The sequence below is a fragment of the Petaurus breviceps genome, unplaced genomic scaffold (genome assembly GCF_028583685.1).
Source record: "Petaurus breviceps papuanus isolate PSGF00001 unplaced genomic scaffold, PetGlider_PUasm1.0 126, whole genome shotgun sequence".
NCBI classification, from domain to species: domain Eukaryota; kingdom Metazoa; phylum Chordata; class Mammalia; order Diprotodontia; family Petauridae; genus Petaurus; species Petaurus breviceps.
This window is the reverse complement of record NW_027185655.1, coordinates 29,660,646-29,679,101: the sequence shown is the minus strand read 5'-3', so window position 1 is coordinate 29,679,101 and position 18,456 is coordinate 29,660,646. Positions and strand designations below refer to the sequence as shown.

Below are 18,456 nucleotides of genomic sequence, written 5' to 3'. Positions count from 1 at the left end.
TGTATCTTACATATATACACACAAATGTATATGTTACATATATAACACAAATTATATTTTACATATGTACACACAAATTATGTATCTTACACATATATACACACAAATGTATATGTTACATATATAACAAAGTGTATATTACATACCGGTATACACACAAATTACATATATACACACAAATGTATATGTTACATATACACACAAATTATGTATCTTACATATATACACACAAATGTACAACACATACAACATGAACGCACATACAATTGTGTGTATACACATATACACATTGTTAAGGGGTCCCCTGAACTTGCATTTTTGGGCAATATTAGCAGAAAAATCACCTAAGAGGGTGAAACCCTCGGTCCACCAAGGCACAAACCCCTCCCCTCTTTGCTAGAGAAACTCCAGGGCTACCCGTTTGGAAGGGCAGCCGGCCGGCTCTGGGGGGGCTCGGTCCTTGGCAGCGCCAGCAGGGAGCGCCGGGTCTCGGGGCGCTGATCGCGGTGCGGAGCCCGCAATGCCGAGAGCGTCAGCACCGAGATGAGGACGCTTCTGGCACCGTCACCGCTTCTCACCGCGGGCCAAGGAGGGGAGCTAAGAGGTCTCTCGCCATGCAGAGTCCTAGGGCTCGGTGCGCGGAAAGCTCGGTTCCGGCCCCCGCCCGCAGAGAAAGCCCAGAATTCAGCGGACAAGTGAGGCGGCCCCGCCCACAGCTGGATTCGCTCCCTTCCCAGGAGAATCTTGAAAACTCCCCCGGCTCCACCCCCGCTATACGAGAAAATGAGCCGTTCTTCCGCTAGCTCCACCCCCATCCGGCGCTGGAATGGATTGGCCCGCGCATCTTCCGTGACGTCAAGAGGGGCCGGGGCCAATCAGACGAGCGGCCCGGGAAATTTCAAACGCGTTGGCAGCCGGTAGTTCTAGACCGTTCAGTTTCTGCCTCCTTGCCCTGTCGCTATGGCGGACGAAGGCGCTGTCCGCGTCTGTGTTCGAGTACGGCCGCTCATCAGCAGGTGGGTCCGCTAGGGATCAAGGGTCCGGAGCAGGGCTGGGGCCGCGGGCAGAATCCGTGTCTGGATCCCCAAGCTTTCACGTTCACCCCTGGGGAGGGCCTAGCGTGGGGCAGAGAGCGCAGGAGCGGCCTCTCCCTCTTCCCTTCTCTGCTTCTGGGCTTCTCTCCCACCTTCCTCCTCCTCTGCCCCCGCCGCCTGATGCCGGTGCCTTCGCTCTGAGAGCCCTCCCAGCCTTCCCGTGTCCGTGCCTTGTGTGCACAGAGCCCCTGGAGCGTTGTGAAGGTGGGGACTTGCCTTTGGCTTCTTGTTTGCGACCTTTGTATCCCCAGCACCTGGCACGTAAATGCTTGCTGACTCGACTTTAATCTCCAATACTAATAAAAGCCAACGTGAAGTGTGGCGTTTGGTGCCTCCCACAACCACCTTGTGGATGGGCGCTGTCATTATCCTCGTTTTCAGATGAGCAAGCTGAGGCCAAGGGAGTGGACAGAGCTCCACTGCACAGCCTCCGAGGAATTCTGGAGATCCCTTTTGCTACTCAGTCCTTTTGGTGGAATCCTAATAAAGCTGCCCCCAGGCTCCACATTCTCACTTGCTGAAGAGCAGGCTTTAATCACACCACAGGCCCCCAGACTCAATACAGCCTGATCCAATTCACATATTTGAACAGGATGTTCTTTTACTCAACCACAATTACATCTTCCGTTTTAGCCCTAGACAGGACCACAATACCTGACTATCCATCTTGACCAAACAGAACCACAATCAGAGGTCTGCACAACCAGGATGTTTGACCACAGAACAATAGAAGAGATTCCCCCTCCCCGTTATCCAATACTTTGACAACCCCCGCCTTTTTAATATTCATAATTTCTGTTATGTAACTGCATCTTTTACCCTCTCTGTCTTGCTTTCTCTGAAGTTACTGGTTCCTCTTGGAATTTATCCCCTTTCAGAGTGGCAACAATCCCCAATAAATGCCTATACTTGGATTAGAGATAGTCTACCTCTGAATTCTTTGAAATGGTGCTGCCACAACAGACCATGAAACCACAACTTGCCCATTTGGGTCTTTCTTGACAAAGCTACTGGAATGGTTTGCTGTTTCCTTCTCCAGCCCATTTTACAAATAAGAAAACAGAGGCAAACAAAGTTAAATGACTTGCCTGGGGTCACACAGCTATTAAGTGTGAGAAGCCAGATTTGAACTCAGGAAGAGGAGTCTTCCTTACTCCAAGGCCAGCACTCTGTCGACTGCACCGCCTGGCTGCCTTAGAGATCATAGGATCACAGGTAAAGTTAGGAGGGCCTTTAGTGACCGTCTAGTCCAGCACTCCTCCCCCATTTTACTGAAGACAGAAGACCTGTGGCTCTGGAGATATAGGACCTGGCTTTGACATAGGTAGCTCCCATGACTAGCCCAATGTCACACAGATATTGAGTGGCAAAGTGAGTCTTCACATCTAGATTCTTTACACACAGACCTTCATCCTAATGATCAAGATCAATCTCCTAATTTTACAGAGAATGAAACTGAGGCCCAGAGGAAGAAAGGTGACTTAAGGTTATTACACAAAGTTAGCAACCAAGCCATGAATATTTCAGCTGAAGCATAATTCTACTTCAGCCCCTTTACTCTGTATGTCTCTCTGTTTCAGATGTGTTTCTTGTAAACAACATGTTGTTGAATTCTAGTTTCTTATCCATTCTGTTATCCTCTCGTGTGTCATAAGCGAGTTCAATCGTTTTCACATTCACAGTTAGGATTATTCTACATTTCCTTCTATCCTAGTTTCTACTCTTTATATTCTACTCTCTCTCCTTTCACCCTGTCCATCCTCAAATGTTCTGTTTCTGATCACCTCCCTCAGTCTGCCCTCACTTTTTATCAGTTCCCTTCCCCCACCCCCACTTTTCTCCCTTTCTCTCCTCATTCCCTGTAGGGTAAGAAATTGCTAAACCCAACTGAGTTATTCCCCTTTTAAGGCAATTCTGACGAATAGGATTCAAGCATCACCCACCATCACCCTCTATCTTCCTCTCCACTGTAAAAACTCTTTAATGTGAGGCAGTTTACCCCATTCTACCTCTCCCTTCCCCTTTCTCCCACCGCATCTTGCTGTCTCGCCTCTCGATTTTATTTTTTTTTGGATATCTTGCCATCATAATCAATTCATAAGTGCCCTCTGTCTAATATACTCTAACTATATTTATTACTAGGATAGTAATAAAGTTCTTAAGAGTTACAAGTAATATCTTCCCATGTAGTAATGTAAATAGTTTAACTATTGAATTCCATATGATTTCTCTGTCTTATTTATCTTTCTTTTCTCTTGGGTCTTTTATTTGAAAATTAGATTTTCTATTCAGCTCTGGTCTTTTTGTCAGAAATGCTTTTTTGTTGTTCAGTCAACTCTTCTGTGACCCCACTTTGGGGACTTTCTTGACAAAGAAACCGCTGCAGTGGTTTGCCATTTCCATCTCCAATTCATTTTACAGATGAGGAACTGAGGCAAACAGGATTAAGTGAGTTGCCTAAGGACACACAACCAGTAAGTGTCTGAGGCCAGATTTGAAGTCTTCCTGCCTCCAGGCCTGGCACTCTATTCACTATATCACCTAACTGCCCTTGGGGATGCTTGAAAGTCCTCTTTTTTATTTAATATCTATTTTTTTTCTCCTGAGGCATTATACTCAGGTTTTTGAGTAGATGATTCTTGGTTGTAACACTAGTACCTTTGCCTTCATATTCTCAGCTGCTAAATCTTGTGTTATCCTGACTGTATCCACTGTATTTGAATCATTTCTCTTGGGCTTCTTACAATATTTTCTCCTTGACCTGGGAGCTTTGAAATTTGGCTACAATATTCCTGGGAGTTTTTGTTTTGGAATCTCTTTCAGGAGGTGATCAGTGGATTCTTTCAATTTCTATTTTATCATCTGGTTCTAGGTTTCCTTGCTAATTTCTTGAAAGATGATGTTTAGACTGTTTTTGATCATGGCTTTCAGAAATCCAATAATTCTTAATGTATCTTTCTTGGTTCTATTTCCGGGTCATTTGTTTTCCTGATGAAATATTTCACATTTTCTTCTATTTTTTCATTCTTTTGATTTTACTTTATTGTTTCTTGATGACACAAAGTCATTAGCTTCCACTTGCCCAATTCTAATTTTTAAGGAATTTTTTTTTCAGCTAGCTTTTGTACATATTTTTCCATTTGGCCAATTTTCCTCTTTATGGCGTTCTTCTGTTCAGTGGATTTTTGTGTCTTTTCTTTTTCAATCAGTTATTGTCTTCAGAGTCTGTATTTTGTTCTTCCCTTTCACCATAAAATTTTCCATGGTCAGTTTCTTTTTGTTGTTATTGTTTGATAAGTTGTAATTTCTCTTCCAAATTCCTCCCAATTATTCTATGCACCTGATTGCATGGAGGGAGACAAAGAGACCTCTCCTTCCTGTCTCCAGGCCACAAGATGATCACGGGACAGAATATGTGTGCTGGGGTGGGGGGTATATTCCTAATGACAGTTTTGACTGGGGTCACCCAGGTGAGGGTCGTTCTAACAGCCCTGAGGGATCCATGCCATCCTAGAAACAAAAAGTTTGAAAGCTTATACAAAGGAGGAAAAGGGCAGAGTGCCAAGTGTTAGTTGGTAATGAGTAAAGGGTATTAGACAATTGACACTTACTAGCTGTGTGACCCTGGGCAAGTCACTTAACCTTTAAGGTCTTTTGTAGACCCTAAAGCACTCTGTAAATGTGCACTAAGATGGGAATAATTATAATAAACGAGGAATTTTTCTTTTAGAGAACAAGATCTTGGAGATGCTACACAGCTTCACTGGAAAACTGAAGATAGACTGATTTCTCAAATTGATGGAACAAAATCCTTTAGTTTTGGTAAGGTTTTTAAGGAATTTCATAGGGTTCATTTATTATAGCTTTAAAAAATACTGACATGTGATAACATAAGTGAATACTGGGTTGGGCGTTAAAAATCAGATTCCCAAGTTTTCTCTATTTTAGTTCACTGGAAACAAAGGTAAAATGTATAAATGTTAATCTGCCGCTAGTGTGACTTATTTGTGGCCCTAAGAGTTGGGTAACAAATTTTGATTTGAAATACTTGTACACTGTTGTTGTTGCTGTTGTTTTGTGTGAACATTTAGACTGTTTTCTATCCTTTGACTTTTCTACTTTTTGGGTACATTCTTTTAAGTACTTCTGGGAAAAGTGATTAAATTGGGGTGATTGGGTCCACTAAAAATCCACTCACCTACCTCAGTTGGGGCTTTCGAGGGAAACTGCTCTCACTATGATTAGCAATGGTCTCTTAGTTGCCAGGATGAGCTTTCCTCAATCATAATCTTCCTTGACCTGTTTGCTTCATTTGACACTCTTAGCCAACTGTCTCCTGCATACTTGATTGTCTCTGGCTTTTCATAGCATCACTCAGTCCTGGTTCACCCTGTGCCTCTATACCTTCTCTTTGTAACTTCACCAGCTCCTGTAGCTTTGACTGTCACTGGTGTGCAGATGACTCCAAGATACCTATGTCTAGGCTCAATCTTTCCCTGGACCTTTGGTCCCTGATTGCCAGTTGCATTTTGGACATTTCAGATCAAATGTCTCAGAGATGTCTTAGACTCAGCATGTCCCAAACTGAAGTCATTATCTTTCCCAAAACCTTCACCTCTTCCTAGTTTCCCTATTTCTGTCAAAGACCCCACAATCCTTCTACTCCCCCAGGGATAAAACTTCAGCAATGTACTGAACTTCTAACTTGGGGCCCTCCACCATATCCAATAAGTTGCCACATCTTGCTATTTTTATCTTTACCACATCTCTTACATCCTTGCACCATGCCTGGCACGTAGTAAGTGATAAATAAATAAAGCTGATTGATTGAGATTGAAGCAAGGGGGAAGAAGATGGGTGAAGATCTAAAACCGTGGATGGAAGGGAGGAAAGGATGGATGGTCTCAGCTTTAGGGGTCAAATCTATAGAATAATCCACTGTTGGGTGTGATAGCCATGAAGAAAACTATTATAGTATGATAGACTGATAACTGTAAGATACCTTAGAAGGCATCTAGACTATATAAAGAAAAAAAAAGCCCAGAAAGACAGTAAATGGGAAAACTAAATTCAGTATAACCTGAGAATCTCTCCATTCTTATGGTATCTTCACTTTCCCTCAGATAGCTCACAAAAGAAATCTTTCCATGTTTTCCAGATTGTGTGGCTTTCAGCATGAATTTCTTCTTTGTGTACTTGGTCTGGTCCAGGCTACCCTTTTGTCTTTATCTTTTTAAATACTCTTTGAATTTCCTCATACAGCACATCCAACACTAAGCTGTTGGGATTCAAATGTGTTCCTTAGAATGAATAATGAAAACAGACCCATATGGAAACCTTGGCAAACTTGTTTGATTGTCCATTTGTTTGTTTCATCTATGAATTATCTGGGGCTCGTGTGACTTAGTTGGATTTCATACCAAAGTCTCTGTAAATTTTTTTTGATGATATGGTCAGACCTAGACTTTAGGAAAATTAATTTGACAGCTGAATGAAGAATCGGTTCTAGTGGGAAGAGGCTTGTAACAGGAAGACCAAGCGGAAGACTATTGCAATAGTCCAGAGGTGAGGCAGTGAGGGCCTGCACCAGGATGGTAGCCATGGGGTACAAAGACAAGTTGGGAGTGCTTGTTCCTTTTTTTGTGTGTGTGTGTTTTTTTTTAAGCGATTGGGGTTAAGTAACTTGCTCAAGGTTACACGGCCAGTTATTTCTGGGTGTGTTGCTAAGTATCTGAGCCCGGATTTGATCCCGGGGTCATCCCAACACTGGGGCCAGTGCTCTTACTCGCTGAGCCACCTGGCCGCCCTTAGTTGTTCCTTTTTAAAAGTAGTTATGTTGAAGCAAAGAAAGTGAGTCATTCCACATTGTGTTTTAAGGGATCAAATCCATGAAAAATTAATAAATCTCCATGAAGCATAATCGATTTCTCTTTACAAGTCAGTGATCCAGAATTACAAGGGAAATTTGAGGATTTTTATACATTTCCACAGTATTTCAAGAGTATAACTCACAGGGGTGGCGAGGTGGCTCAGTGAATAGAGCACCAGCCCTGGAGTCAGGAGGACCTAAGTTCAAATTCACCCTCAGACACATAACATAGAACACTAGCAATGTGACCTTGGGCAAGTCACTTAACCCCAATTGCCCTCCAAAAAGCAAAAAAAAAAAAAGTTTAACTCACAATTCCATAGAGATTTAAGGTCTCTAAAATGTTTTTGTACACATCATCTTAATTGATAGGTACAGTTAGTATCCTCACTTTTCAGATGAGGAAACTAAAACTGAGAGGTACTTGTCTGGGGTCTCCCAGCTAGGAAAAATCTGAGGTAGTATTCGAAATCAGGTCTTCCCGATTCCAAATCCAACATTTAATCCAGTGTGCCCTCTCACTTATTGGCAACTACATACCTTATATCAGAGGTGTCAAACACATGGGCCCACAGCATTACCAAGTGTGACCCAAACCAGATTCAAATGTAGTTCCTATCTGATTTTAATATGTTGCTATGGTAATTTTTTAAAATAGAGATATAAACAGGTGTGGCTTTCCAAGGCAATTTGTAACCTCCAGGGATCCTTATGTATGGTTTGTTGTTCTTCAATTTTTTCTGTTATCTGATTCTCTGTGACCCCATTTGGAGTTTTCTTGGTAAAGACGCTGGAGTGGTTTGCCATTTCCTTCTCCAGCTTATTTTACTGATGAGTAAACTGAGGCAAACAGGATTAAGTGACTTGCTCAGGGTCACACATCTAGTAAGTATTTGTGGCCAGATTTGAACTAAGGTCTTCCTGACTCCAGACTCAGTGCTTTAACCACTGTACCACCCAGATCCATTTGTAGGGTTAAATCATGACATATCAATGATATGGACCTTTCATAACTTTGGGATCATATAAAAGTAATGCAGTTGGCAGAAGACCCAAGAATTTGCAAACTGTTAGAACTAAATTATTTGAATAACCTGTATGATTATTGGCCTCTTGTCTGGTACATGATAGTAACTTCATAAGTGTTTATTAAGTTGAATAGTATTCTAATCACTTGTCACTTAGGGAATGAATCATGTGATCCACAGACCACATTAGTGGACTTGTGTGTAATGAAAAAGAGGAGCAGATTTCAGATGGCAGGACCTGAGTTCGATTCCTTCCTCTTACCACCTGCATGATGTTGGGTAGATCATTTTCTTCCATAACATGAGGCTGTGGACTTAATACCCAAGGTCCGTCCCAGATCATATCTTTGATTCCATGATCCTGTTTTATTTATGGCATTAAAATATTTGATTCTGGGGCGGCCAGGTAGCACAGCGAATAAGAGCACAGGCTCCAGTGTCAGGATGACCTGGGGATCGAATCCAGGCTCAGACACTTAGCACCCACTCAGAAACACCTGGCCGTGTAACCTTGAGCAAGTTACTTAACCCCAATTGCTTAGGGGTGGCCAGGTGGCTCAGCGAGTAAGAGTACTGCCTCCAGTGTCGGGATGACCTGGGGATCGAATCCGGGCTCAGATACTTAGCACCACACCCAGAAATAACTGGCCGTGTAACCTTGAGCAAGTTACTTAACCCTGATTGCTTTAAAAAAAAATATTTGATTCTGCTTTTAAGACTCTGTTGTGTATTGCCCTTCTTCAGCTGTCATATAGTATTGTAGCCCGGGAGTGTCAAACACATGGCCTGCAACACTCACTAACCAAATTAAGATGTGTTTGGAAATACTTAACCAAAGAAAAATACAGTAACATAGCTATTATTACATTTTAACTAAGCCGACAGGAGGCCCACACTGATCCACCCTTATGTACAGTTTAGTGGCCTCTGTTTCTTTGTGAGTTTGACACCACTTTTGTGAACATTGTTGACTTATAGGGTATCATCTATTATACTAACTTTTGTCTGCTTCTCTTTAGATCGTGTATTTCATACCAATGAAACTACGGAAAAGGTATATGAAGAAATGGCAGTACCCATTATATGTTCTGCTATACAGGGCTATAATGGTAAGGCTTGAGTATATGAGGTCTAATCTTTGTGATTGCCTTTGGTTATTTAATAATTATTTCTTACGCGACTTTTTTGAGCCTTGCACATTGAGATGAGGATTTTTGCTCCTTTTCCCAGGTACAATATTTGCATATGGACAGACTGCTTCAGGAAAAACCTATACAATGATGGGTTCAGCAGATGGTTTGGGTGTAATACCTAAAGCAATTAATGATATTTTCATAAAGATTAAGGAGGTAAGTTACCTAGCTAAATTAGAAACAGATCAAGGCTAGAGATAATGTTAAGATCATAATAATCATTACTCTTTCCTGAAGAAAAAACCTTATCAAAGTATATTTCAGTTATAGCTGTCTTTTGTCAGCGCTGACCCAGAGCAAAAACAGCATAGATTCACATTTTTCTTCTCTTCCCTGTCTCTTCCTCTTTCTTTACTTTAGTATAGGCCCTACCACTACATGAAAAAAAGTCCTAACAAACTTCTACATTTTCACTAATAAAAATAAATTTTCCCTCTGGTGACCATAAATCAGCTATAAAATAGCTAAATGTCAGGCAACAAAAACAAATCCTGAAGATGAGGAAACTGAGGTAAACAGGGTGAAGTGACTTTCTCAGGGTCACACAGCTAGTACGTGTCTGAGGCCCAATTTGAACTCTGGTCTTCCTTATTCCTGGCCCAGTACTCTTATCTGCTTCACCACCTGACTGGCGACTATACAGCAAACTAAAAAGATTGTACTGTCACTGAAAGAAGTTCCAGTTTGACAAATATAATTTGCACAAGAATGGGAAATAGTTTAATTAGATCACACATCAGATTTCGTGACAATAGATTTATCGAGAAAAGAGCTGGCGGATTGTGATGCTACTCCATTTGTCAGATTGTGCTTGAATTGCTGCCATCGGTTGGCTACTAATAGAAAAGTTCAAAAAAGTCAACAAAGGCATTCTATGAAAATCAATTGACTATGGAATTTATAATAAAGAGCATTTTAGGGGCAGCTAGGTGGCGCAGTGAATAGAGCACCAGCCCTGGTGTCAGAAGGACCTGAGTTCAAATTCAGCCTCAGACACTTGAGTACTTGGGTGACCTTGGGCAAGTCACTTAACCATGATTGCCACACTTCCCCTTTCAAAAAAAAAAAGAGTATTATATATCTTACTGCTTTTGAATTGTTTGTTTCATATCCTTCCTGTCAGTAAAATTTGTAATAAATGTGTGTGTGTATGCATACTCTTTTTTTTTGGGGGGGGGGGGGGCAGGGAGCCAGCTGTTAAACATTTAGAAGCACAGGACTAGGAGTAGCCATCAGCAGTAGAGAAAGCAGCAAATATGGATTTCAGCTCATAGTCTTAGAGAGGTTCCTGAGGCACTGAAAGGTTAAGTGATTTGCCCAGGGCCTTCTAGCCAGGGTGTATCAAAGGTGGTACTGGAACACAGGTCTTTCTGACCCTGAGGATGGTTTTCTGTCCACTGTGCCATGCCTGCTTCTCTAAATACAAAATAAAATACAAGGAATGACTGGTGGTGGGGACAGTGGCCCACAATAGCTGTGTAATCTTCACCAACCTGATTAGATAAACCTGATACCTCATCTGTATAATGGGGACAATAATACTTGGATTTCATGCATTATAGAGACCAAATGAAATAACATATGTGGTAGCTCATTATAAATTATGAAGTCTATTAATTAATAATTAAAACTCCATGGGATGTGTATTAGTAATAGTCTGATTTATTACAAGAAAAAGACATATGCATGTGGGAACTCCTTATACTAAGGATTCAGCCCCATGGACAGAGCTCTGGCTATTTATGGGGAACAATCAAAGGGGACATCTCAGGCAGTTCCTTCCTTGAGGGGAATGACATGGGAGGAAGGAGCAGTAGGGAGGGGAAAGAACTAATCCCCTCCCAAAGGGCAGGAGAAAGGCAGAGAAAAGGGAGGGGGAATATGAGTAAGTGGGATGGCAAAAGCAGCATTCTTTTCCCTTGAGAAGTGCTAAACTGTGAAGATAGGATGGCCGGCTTATCTGCAAGGGTCCCAGCTACACAAACAGCTTTATCAGCTTGGGTTAGGCTGTCCAGAGCCAGGATTGCAGCTGACCTGGCTTCAGAGGCACTGAGGGTTTAGAGTTCAGTCACAAAAGATCACTGTTAAGTTAGTTTCATCTCTGGAAAATAGGGCAGCTCAAGAAAACAAGTTCAGGGAGCCCATTTACAAGTGGTATACAGATGCACAGCATGGAAATGATTGTTAGATGATTGTATAGTTATTCACCTAATTCACAAATCTGCCTTCTTAGGGTATTGAATTAGTTTTACTCCATTTTAAATGAAGTTGTGAGTGTATAACCCATAGTCTTTGATAGTAAATGGCCTGTTGTATCCTCATAAATGGACATGAACAGTCAGGATTAGATTCTCTTCCCTGGTTGCTTTCTGATAGCATTTTCTAAACTTTTTTTTTTCCCTTCTAGATTCCTGAAAGAGAATTTCTATTACGTGTATCCTATATGGAAATTTACAATGAAACCATAACAGATTTACTCTGTGACACCAGGAAAATGAAACCTTTAGAAATTCGGGAAGATTTCAATGTAAGTGACTGGCAGTTATGTTTTTAACCCTTTAACATTCAACTTTGCTTTATATGTCACTGTTTTTTGTCTCTCTGAAAAAAAGATTCCCTTAAAAATTTATGCAATACTAAAAGTATTTGGTTAGCATTTGATTAAAAGACCTGCTGATGAGAGCATCATATTTGGATTTATATAGCTTGATATATTTAGTAAGATTTGGGTCATAGTCTGATACAATAGTTTCTTTTCATCTATCTTATCTGTCCTATCCCATCATTTTAGAATATAACTGTTTACTTTTGATTTCATTAAATTTAACATGGCTAATGTAGTTATGTGCCTCTCCTTTTTCATTGGAGGGCTTCAATATCATGCCTCTCTAATTTCCCTGTGATTTAAATTTGTTATAGAGAAATGTGTATGTAGCTGATCTTACAGAAGAGGTGGTCTCCACACCAGAGCTGGCTCTGAAGTGGATCAAGAAAGGAGAAAGTAAGAGTTCTTGCTACATTCTTTTTTAAAATTTTAAGGAAATTAACCTCTTTACAATGTGTATTTTTTAATAACTTCAATGTCTTATGCAACTTTTTACATGAAATAAATTTAATGTAGTCTTTCTGTGACTTAAATCCTTTCAGTTGAAATATGAATCATTTTACAGGAAACCGGCACTATGGGAAAACAAAAATGAATCAGAGAAGTAGTCGTTCTCATACAATTTTCAGAATGGTAGGTAGTCCTTTCTCTTTTTTTTTTTTTAAGCTTTCAAATTAAGAGTGTGTTCATTTTCCTACAAGTTGCCTTTTCTTCCTAGATATTGGAAAGCAGAGAAAAGGGTGACCCTTCTAACTGTGATGGAGCTGTCATGGTGTCTCATTTGGTAAGTCCCATGTAATAACAAAACTTTTCCATAGAAGGCAAGACAATAGAATTCAATTATTTCTCAGACAATTCTCTTCATTATAAATGTAGCTATATCTTTTAAAAAAATAGATAATTTTGCACATGAACTTACTGTGTCAGTGACATTTGAATAATAGGTGAAATTTTATAGAAAAATACAGTGTGAATACAACTCCTTGATCTATCAATTGCCCTAATGAATTAATTGGTTTCCCAGCTCATAGGGGTGGCTAGTTGGTGCACTGAATAGAGCACCAGCCCTGGAATCAGGAGGACCTGAATTCAAATGTGACCTCAGAGAATTAACACAAAGCTAGCCGTGTGAACTGGGGCAAGTCACTTAGCCCCAATTCCCCTACCTTCCCCCTTCCAAAAAAAAAATTAAGTAGTTGGTTTGCCAGCTCATAAGAATTTCATGCAGAATATGGTAAATATGATAGTGAAGGGAAACAAGGAACATTGGAAAGGAAGGTGGAAGGATGCTAAAGACAGATGCCGCCTTCCAACCTTTGTCTTAGAGCTGGATCTGAGTATGACCTACCCCAAATCCAGGCTGTGGATCCCTGAACTTTTTAAAGTATACAACTACCTTTTACAAATACCACCATTGAGAAACATTGATCTTATCTATAACTTTTGAATATACATGGCATTTAAAGAATAATTTGTAGGCACTTGGGGATGCCCACAAAAGATGGACCCATATCCCAGTGAATTTTCTTATGCAAAGATTTCACTAACATCTTTCTAATCACTTGAATTTATAGTCTAAAGCATCATCCTTAACATCCTTCCTCACTCCATATCCAATCAAATGCCAAATCTTGTCAATTCTACCTCTACAACATCTCTGGATCTTGGATAATCCAGATGAGGGGCACCCAGTGGTGCAGGGGCATGGAGTCAGGAAGACTTGAATTCAGATCTAGTTTCAAACACTTAGAAGATGTGTATGACTTTGTGCAAGTCATAATTTCTTTATAGCTGTCTTTCATTCCCATTTATAAATGGTAAGCTTGAGGCTAAGGATCATTTCTTAGTAGATGCTCAGATATTTGGACTGAACTGAATTGGACAGAAAGGTTGAGATTGCTTTGCATAACCTCCCTCCCAGTAGTAGGACTTATTTCTGTGGCATCAGTGACAGATGACCCAGCCTCTGTTTAATCCCTTTTGGCAGTTCATCACGTCACAGAGCAGGTGATTTTTTTTTTTTTTTTTTGCTTTTTGGAGGGCAATTGGGGTTAAGTGACTTGCCCAAGGTCACAGGACTAGTTTTTATGTTCAGTGTCTGAGGTCAGATTTGAACTCAGGTCCTCCTGACTCCAGGGCTGGTGCTCTGTTCACTGCGCCACCTAGCCACCCTTTGAGCAGGTAGTTATTGAAACTCTTCTCTGTTTTCTCCAGTGCTAGCCTGTCATCATGCATCATTTGCTAGTTGCTTTATTTGTTTCATTCTCTTTGTTGTTCCTTTCCTTAAGCATGTGTTTCTTTCTCCACTCCGTACCGCTTATCCCATTTTGTTTCCCTCTTCTTTCCCTAAGTAAATCCTTCTCCTCCCAGACCTTCCACTACTTTATTTATCATTTCTTTGCTAATGACTACTGAATCTGCCAGTGTCCTATTTCCTCCTGGAAAAAGTTGCCTCCTGGGCATTTCTTGAATATTCCCAACTCAGCATATCTAAAACCAAACTCAGCTCTTCTGAGGCCAACTTTCCAAACAGTGAGAGTAGCCTCCTCCTTCTCTGTCACACAGCCCAGAGGGTCTTGGATTCCCTCATTCTCTGTCTCCAGTGACCTACTACATGCTGTGTGTCCTCACTGCCATAGCTGCTGCCTCAGCTGTGTGTTCATCATCTCGTACTCTATGACTATAACAGTCTCCTAGTTGGCTTCCTTTGCTCCAATCTCTCTGTCCCTTCAATCCATCTCCCATGCTACCTCCTGTCTGCCTAATGTTATTTAATTGTCAACTGAGATGACAATCTCTGCTGGGGAATTTATAATAAACTCTTCTGCTACTAATTGAAACTAAACCAAAATTTGAAAACCATAACATGGGTTTGCCTTTTGTTGGATACCAGTCAGTTGTGCAATGTGTCTAGTTTTTAAAAAGTTCACAAATGTCTGTTTGTTACAAATATAGCTTTAAAGATGAATGCTTTTTGTGTGGATATTACAGATATTGGCTTGTGGATAAGCATATATTGGATATGCCTGCTGTGTACCTAATACATACATTGAATGCAGGCTGTGTCTCTAGTGCTGTGTTAGGGATGGCAGCATGGGTTCAAATGAGATAGGTATATTGTGACTATTGTGGACAAAGGGAGCCTGAGCAGAATCCTTGGAGCCAGAAGACCCATTTAGGAGACAGAGACAGAAAGAGAGAGAATACTGTAGGAATAACTTGGTGAGGTATATTTTATTTTTCGTACTTGAAAGATTTTTAACTTTCCTCAAAATTTATTTTATTTTACTTTGAATTTGCAGAATTTGGTTGATCTTGCAGGCAGTGAAAGAGCCAGTCAGACAGGATCTGAAGGTAAAAAAAAAATCCATGAAGTATTTTTTGTCCTATGTTTTTATTATGTTTCTTTCCTATATGAATTTGCTCATGTTCTGTAAGGCAACCTCGAATGGAAATACAAATAAAGGCCACTAAAGTATACATAACTGTAGTTAAGAACCTCATGGGACACATACAGACTTTGAAAACCACATGTTAACAGTATCTGGGTTCTCATTTGGGTTTTTTTAATTTTGTTAAATATTTCCTAATTACATTTTAGTTTGATTCAGACCTCACATGGGCCATAATGAGAGCCACATTTTTGATTCCTGCTTTAAGTTGTATATTCTTCTGAAAGGCCTTCCCACATTTTTGACATTAATGTGGGCTTCTTTCCTGTATAAATTCTGACAGTAAGATATGTTTTCTTTCAAAAGACCATATCACAAATCTTTGAGAAGCCTCTGTCAGGGGTATCATGATGCTACAATGAAACATCATAGTTGAACCTCCATAGAATCCTGCTCTGATGCCTCATTGTGTCATGGAGGTAGGGACTCTGTATTTGAAAATACAAACCAAAAGCTCTTGCAAGATCTACCATCATGGAAAGGTACAGTAGGTTGTTCCTGACCCCAGACTGAGTTTGTTCTCTGAGGACCGAGTTGTTGGTGGCAGCCCATGAAACAAAGGGGGAAAAACCCAGCCTTTGATCCTATGAGAGACCACTATGATGGTGGTGAGTGGGAGAAGCTAAGAATTATACTGCCCCAGCCTCAGACACTTAACACAAAAACTAGCTGTGTGACCTTGGGCAAGTCACTTAACCCCAATCGCCCTCCAAAAAGTGCAAAAAAAAAAAAGAATTATACTGTCAAACTGTCTATAAATATCAATGCTAAATACATTCAAGAGAGTTATCTCTTCAGTGATTAGCAAGGTGATGGAGTACTGGAGAGACTGAACTGTGTCCATGTTGATATTCTTAAAATAAATAAAAACAAAAGGAAGTTAGAACTGAATGGAAGAATATTTCACAGGTCGTCCTCAAAAAGACAAAGAAAGGAGTTGGCAAGGTTGTTTTCATATTCCACCCAAGAGAGGTAAATGTTTCATTAGACACTTGCTTATCTCATCTTGTAAGGTTCATGTTGATTATGAGCAAAAAAGCCACCATGAAGATGACTACTGCTTACTGCAGCAATATTAGTAAAGATGAATAATAATAGTCCCTAGCATTTATATAACAATTAAAGTTTGCAAAGTTCTTTACAAATAGTTTCTCACTTGATCCTCACAACAGTCCTGAGAAAGGTGCTATTACTGTCCCCATTTTACAGCTGTGGAACACAGGAAGCAAAGGTTGAGTGACTTACCCAGAATCATACAGCTAATTAGTGTCTGAGTCCAGGCCTAGGATCCGGACATCGGATCCGGTGCCGTATCCACTGTGACACCCTCTTCCTCATTAGAGAGAGATGACAACTGTTAACAAACCTCAACATAAAATACAAACTTGTTTGTAAAACGGGTTAGTAGAAGGTGTTGGAAGATTAAGAGCCGCATTGCCTCATGTGACTGACATCAAAAGCAGTGCAAGAAAACATGTCTCTGAAACCTTGGCGCACAGTCCAGTTAGCTTTAAAGTAATTCAGACCAAAACTAGCCCAACTTTAACATTGAATTAAAAGCTAAGAAATAGGCTGGGAAAATGAGCAAAAAATGAAAAAAGAACACGACCGTGGAAAGTTGCTGTGGTGACAGGAAAGATCAAAGCACACACTCAGAAGACAAGTCAAAGCAACTACATGCAGAGCCTCAAAGAAAAATATGAATTGTTCACAGACCCAAAAACAATTCCTGAAAGAACTCGCAAAGGGTTTTAAAAACTACATAAGAGAAGTAATGGAAAAATAGCAAAAAAAAAAATGAGAGTGATACAAGAAAATCATGAAAAGAGAATCAACAGCTTGGTAAAAGAGACACAAAAAATACTGAAGTAAACAAAATATTAAAAAGCAGAACTAACCAAAAGGAATAGAAGGTACAAAAGCTCACTGAAAAAAATAATTGCTTAAAAATTAGAATCGGGCAAGTGGAAGCTAATGACTCCATGAGACATCCAGAAACAAGAAAACAAAGTAAAAAGAAAGAAAAAAATAGAAGCAAATGGGAAATATCTCATTGGAAAAACAACAGACCTGGAAAATAGATAAAAGAAATAATCTAATCTAATAATTGAGTCTAAACATATTTCAAGAATTTTCAAGGAAAAATAATGTTGATGTCCTAAAAACAGAGTAAAAGAGAAATGGAAAGAATTCACCAATCATCTCCTGAAAGAGATCCCAAAATGAAAACTCCCAGGAATATTATCGCCTAATTCCAGAGTTCCCAGGTCAAGGAGAAAATATTGTAAGCAGCTAGAAAGAAACAATTCAGATATCATGGAGCTGAGTCAGGATAGCCCAAGATTTAATAGCTTCTACATTAAAGGATCAGAGGGCTTGGAATGTGATACTCTGGAGGGCAAAGGATCTAGGATTACAACCAAAAATAACCTACCTAGCAAAACTGAGTATAATCCTTCAAGGGAAAAAAATGGATTTCTAACGAAATAGAGGACTTTCAAGCCTTCCTAATGACCAGAGCATAATAAAAAATTTGACTTTAAATATAAGACTCAAGCAGAAAAAGGTGAACAGGAAAGAGAAATCATGAGGGATTCAATAAGGTTAAAATTTTCATAATCACACAGAGGAATATGATGCTTGTAACTCCTAAAGAAGTTTATCATTAAGACAGGAGTATACATAAACAAGAGGGCACATATGTGTGTAATACAATTATCTCAATAGATTCAGAAAAAGCTTTTGACAAAAATACAACACCCATTTCTATTAAAAATACAAGAAATCGAGATAAGTAGTATTCATCTAAAACCATCAGCATATAGTATCTGGAACTGTGATAAGATAGAAACCTTCACAATAAGGTCAGAAGTGAAGCAAGGGGGCCCAGTATCACTACCTTAGCTAATCAAAGAATATTCGGCCTTTCGATTCTAGGTTTCCAATAATTTGATAGGTGAATAAGGCTGCTTACTCACAATTTACATTTATCTTAATACATATATATGTATTTTTTCCTAATTGCAGGACTTCGACTCAAAGAAGGCTGCAATATTAATAGGAGCTTGTTTATATTGGGACAAGTGATCAAGAAGCTTAGTGATGGACAAGCTGGGTAAGCTTATGTCATTTCACATGTAGTTATGGATGTCCAAGCATCTGAATGGGGTGAAATGAGTAATTTCAGTACCACTCAAATGTAAAATATTTTGCCT

General features: G+C 40.0%; 1 protein-coding gene across 4 annotated transcripts in view; it reads left to right on the top strand.

The window, feature by feature from the left end:
- Positions 1-850: 850 nt before the first annotated feature.
- Positions 851-18,456, top strand: part of CENPE (centromere protein E) — an 86,584-nt gene continuing 68,978 nt past the window's right edge. For all 4 annotated transcript variants that reach the window (XM_069094640.1, XM_069094659.1, XM_069094649.1 and 1 more), the window contains exons 1-10: positions 851-1,016; positions 4,825-4,916; positions 9,011-9,100; positions 9,222-9,340; positions 11,592-11,711; positions 12,104-12,185; positions 12,355-12,422; positions 12,508-12,573; positions 15,092-15,143; positions 18,269-18,356. In XM_069094640.1, the coding sequence (XP_068950741.1) occupies positions 961-1,016; positions 4,825-4,916; positions 9,011-9,100; positions 9,222-9,340; positions 11,592-11,711; positions 12,104-12,185; positions 12,355-12,422; positions 12,508-12,573; positions 15,092-15,143; positions 18,269-18,356 (833 nt within the window). In that variant the 5' untranslated portion in view covers positions 851-960. The remainder of the gene's footprint in view (positions 1,017-4,824; positions 4,917-9,010; positions 9,101-9,221; positions 9,341-11,591; positions 11,712-12,103; positions 12,186-12,354; positions 12,423-12,507; positions 12,574-15,091; positions 15,144-18,268; positions 18,357-18,456) is intronic.